Source organism: Poecilia formosa, unplaced genomic scaffold (genome assembly GCF_000485575.1).
Source record: "Poecilia formosa unplaced genomic scaffold, Poecilia_formosa-5.1.2 Scaffold63, whole genome shotgun sequence".
Lineage (NCBI taxonomy): Eukaryota > Metazoa > Chordata > Actinopteri > Cyprinodontiformes > Poeciliidae > Poecilia > Poecilia formosa.
The window spans coordinates 2,587,500-2,591,718 of record NW_006800002.1 but is presented as its reverse complement, the minus strand read 5'-3'; the positions used below and the strand labels follow the sequence as shown (position 1 = coordinate 2,591,718).

The 4,219-nt window shown below is 40.1% G+C and overlaps 1 protein-coding gene across 1 annotated transcript in view; it reads right to left on the bottom strand.

Moving 5' to 3' along the window:
- The window catches only part of LOC103139690 (extracellular calcium-sensing receptor-like), a 1,189-nt gene extending 55 nt beyond the window's left edge, over nt 1-1,134 (bottom strand). The window contains exons 1-3 of the mRNA XM_016672584.1: nt 1,028-1,134; nt 382-676; nt 7-293 (exon numbers count right to left, since the gene is read on the bottom strand). Of these exons, the coding sequence (XP_016528070.1) occupies nt 7-293; nt 382-676; nt 1,028-1,134 (689 nt within the window). The remainder of the gene's footprint in view (nt 1-6; nt 294-381; nt 677-1,027) is intronic.
- Nucleotides 1,135-4,219: the final 3,085 nt, after the last annotated feature.

Genomic DNA, 4,219 nt, shown 5'->3' with positions numbered 1-4,219 from the left:
TCAAACCTGCGGATGACATCTGCTACTATTTGAATCTCTTGTGGTTCAGTCCGATAAAAAGATTCAGTGTACTCCACACAGATCTCTTCTTTGTGTGCTGCTTCAAGAAAAGATGCCATGCCAATTCTTCCATAGTCTGTGTTAGAGTAAATGGCTCCTATCCGAGTCCAGCCAAAGTGTTTCACCAGTTTTGCCAACACATCAGCTTGATAATGGTCACTGGGAATTGTTCTGAAGAAAGTCGGGAACTGCTGCTTATCTGACAGACATGCACATGTAGCAAAGTGGCTCACCTGAAGCAACAAAAACAACAATTGATCTTTTTAGCAGACATACACTGAAATAAATTTTTATATTTTGTGATAAATTCAAACTTTTTACCAGAGGAATATTGAAGGGACCAAAGATGCGTGAAATGCCAATAGATGGTGTGGAACTAGAGGCACCAATAACACCCATTACCACTCCTAAATTAGAACAATTATGGCCTGTCTGAATCACGGGGTCCTCCCCGTTTGACAGCTGAAATGCCACATGAGTGGCCACAGACACAGAGGCGCATGTGTCATAGATCTTATACCCGAGTTTAATCCCAGGCAGCAGCTCTGTGCTGTTGTTTATCTCCTCAATTGCAAAGATCATTGCACGACCAAGGCGTAGTTCACGACTGTTGACACTGCACACAGACATTTACATGTTACTGATTTTTTTTTTTTTTGAAGAAAATCTTTTTACATTTTCACAAACCAGATAATACCATAAACTAAAGAGTATCATCTAGTAATAAAGTTGTTTCTTATCACATCTGACCCTCTCCATTCACCTTGGCAGATGAAGTTGTGCCATCTACAGAAGCTCACCAATACAGAAACTCATTTTTACTCTGTTGAAATTAATTTTGATGTTAAAAAATAATAATAAAAAAATTCTGTTAAATAAATCATTGCACTTTGCAGCATTCAAATAAAAACCTTTTCAGTTTTCAGTATAAATCTCTTCATATCCCACCATGCACCCTCTTACCAACCTCCCTGTGCAGGTGGGCGGCTCAGGCACAGTTGTGTAGCTGTGAATCTTTGTGATCTCCTTGTAACGTAAGGAAAAAACCCCGCCAATAATGAACTCCCCATCCATTGAGAATGCAGGCATGCGAGCTGTACCCTGCAGAGTACAGTTGATAGCTAAAGCCCCATTTTTCACTCTATCTGATACACCAAAAGCAACAACTATCAGCCAAATATGAGCCAGTCTTAAACCATTAAGGAGAGATGAGTTCTCCATCCCTCAAATCTCTAAAGGTGGATGTGAGTGTTGCTCTTGCTTCATATAACTCTTCTCCAAAACATCATCATTACATCACACAGATTACATCATCTGGCTGTCTGATTTGTTCTTACCATCCATGGATTTTGATAGCAGCGTGATTCTTGTTGTTGCATCCCATAACACTTGTCTTTGTGATATATCTGCATAGTTTTAATTAGCACCAGCATGGTGCGCGCTATTACTTACGTGTAGTAGGAGGAGGATAAGAAGCAAGTCCTTTTTAGACTTGATGTGTGCCAGAAACATGGTAAAAAACTACACCCAAAGTGTTCCATACAAACATTTTTTGTGTGTTCCGACTTGTCTTAACAGATTATAACTTGTTTATAGCTGGGCTTTTTGGGTACAAGAGTTGTGTATTAATTATTTTTGTGGAGCTCTGGTGAGTCATGTTGGCAGCAATTGCAAACTGATAGCTTCTTTTATATTTACTACACAACTGTCCCTTGTAGAGTACAAACAAACACTGCAACAACATACAAGAGAAACAGCAACATGGGATTAAGACTAAAAACACACTATAGGGCAAATAAAATGGAAATGGAGCAAGTATTTAAAACAAAAGAACTTTAGATAAGTGGACTTTTTTCAATATATTCAGATTTAAACATCTCTTTCAGTACTAATATATAATATATATTTTGAAAGATAAAAACAAATAGAGTCTTTCCTCTTACAACAGTATGGTACTGAACAAGCAAGTATTCACTACATCAGATGCTTGGCTGTCCAGATCATTAACATAATATAGTTAAAAGAACTTTGGGACATTTACTACTCACTATTTTCAGTAACAACGGTAATAATACTATTAAAGAAATTATCGGAAGGGGGCTCTCGGGTATTGAAATGAATATATCAAGAGACAGCATAAGACATGAATGCTCCAAATGCCAATGTGTGTTAGCAGTTCTAAAGTTATGTGACTAGAACCAACAAAATTATGATTAGTTATGCAACCATTGTCAGCTATGATCTGATAAGCTAGATCAAGACTATAATCAATCAATCAAATTATATTTGTATAGCACATTTCAACAGCAAGGCATTTCAAAGTGCTTTACATCATTAAACACAAAAACACAGATAATGTAACATTGAAAAAAACAATACAAAAGTTTGTTAAAACGCCGTTTAACTGGGACTCTAACCCTTAGGACGTTAGTTGAAATGCCGTCATCTGGGACTCTAACTCTTAGGACTGTAGTTGAAACGCTGTCACCTGGGACTCTAGCCTACCCAAATACTTAACCTGGGCATGGGGGCTCAGAACCAGGCCTGGCTCTAGCAGTTCAGTGGCTATTTTAGATGTGCACTGACAGTACCAGCAATCTCCAACTATGCAGGTGAACTTGATTTCACCTTCCGGTTTAATGAATCAGGAACTACAAAGGTCAACTGGCTCCAGTAGTTTAGTGGCTATTTTACATGTGCACCGACAGTACCAGCAATCTACAACTGGTGCAGGTGAACTTGATTTCACCCTCCGGTTTAATGACTCAGGACCTACAAAGTTAACCTGGCTCCAGTAGTTCAGTGGCTATTTTCATCAGCAGACTGACGTTTGGGAGCATTGACTAATCCTCCCTGATGTCACGGTACTTTACTAATTTTCATGGAGGGTCCTTACCCAGGATTTGGTCACTAGAACCCTGCAAGACGAGATCATGAAATCCTTCTGGCTGTGGGATCCCCAGGGATGTTAAACCCAACCCTACAATCATAACCCTACCCCCATAACCCTAGCTCAAGAACCATGGAGGACCAAGGACTTAATCTTGAACCAGCTTTGGTTCTCCAGAACCAGGGAGTTTCATGGACCTTCTCTACCTGGGATTCAGGCACCTAAACCAAGCATGGACCTCGGCTGGACCACCCCCTGGAGCTCCAGAACCAACACCAACACCACTGGTCCCACAGAATGCCAACTCACCTTCCCAATGTATCCCAGTACTCTGCAAAGAAGAGAAGCCTCAAATGCTCCCTTAGGACATGGCCCATGCTCCCTTGTGGAAGCCTGACCCTCCCTCACGGTGGACCCCTGCAACTGGTCCACCAGTGGATGCACAAATCCCCCACACACACACCCGGTCCTGAAAAACCCCAACACACACTTCCGGTCGACCACCGGAAGTGTGGAGACTTTTCTTGCTCAGAAAGAAAGAAAAGTCTCCAATGCTACCTTAGGACACAGTCCATGCTCCCCCGTGGCAGCCAGCCACCCCCCACGACTCTGATCATAATACAAGAGCCCCATCTTGTGGAAAATTCAGAAAAGTTCAATGCTCCCAAATGTCGCAAAAATCACCCAAAATGTCCCGTTTACTTAATGCCAAAATATCCGTGTTTGCTTTCCCTGATACCAGAGAGCCTTTTCCAACATGTTGGCGCATATTGAATGGGATTCTTGAGACTTAATGGAGCCCTACCCTAACCCTTAGGACTTTAGTTGAAACTCCGTCAACTGGGACTCTAACCCTTAGGACTTTATAAAGGCTCATATTAACCTTTAAAGGGACTTAAATCATTCCATGTGTACTATTGAATTATGGGTTCAATTGCATTGAAACAAAGCCTGAAATAAAATGTAAAATCCAGACTCAACAATTTGAAGATGGAGATTTAAAATTTAATTTGCGAATTTAAACATACGTTTCAATATTATTCTAAATGTAAAAAAGCAAAAATAAACATGACATACGTATTTGGTGACCATGAGCAGTTTAAGTTTTTTTTGCATGACTTATCACATCATTGCTGGCAATCTGATATTCAAGACATTTACAGTTTACATTGGGTTTTTGTTCATTAAATGTTTTTTGGTGTTTTTTTCTGGTTGAAACAAAATAATGAAACACTTTGGAGCAAATATACACAGTATCAGTCCAAAGCT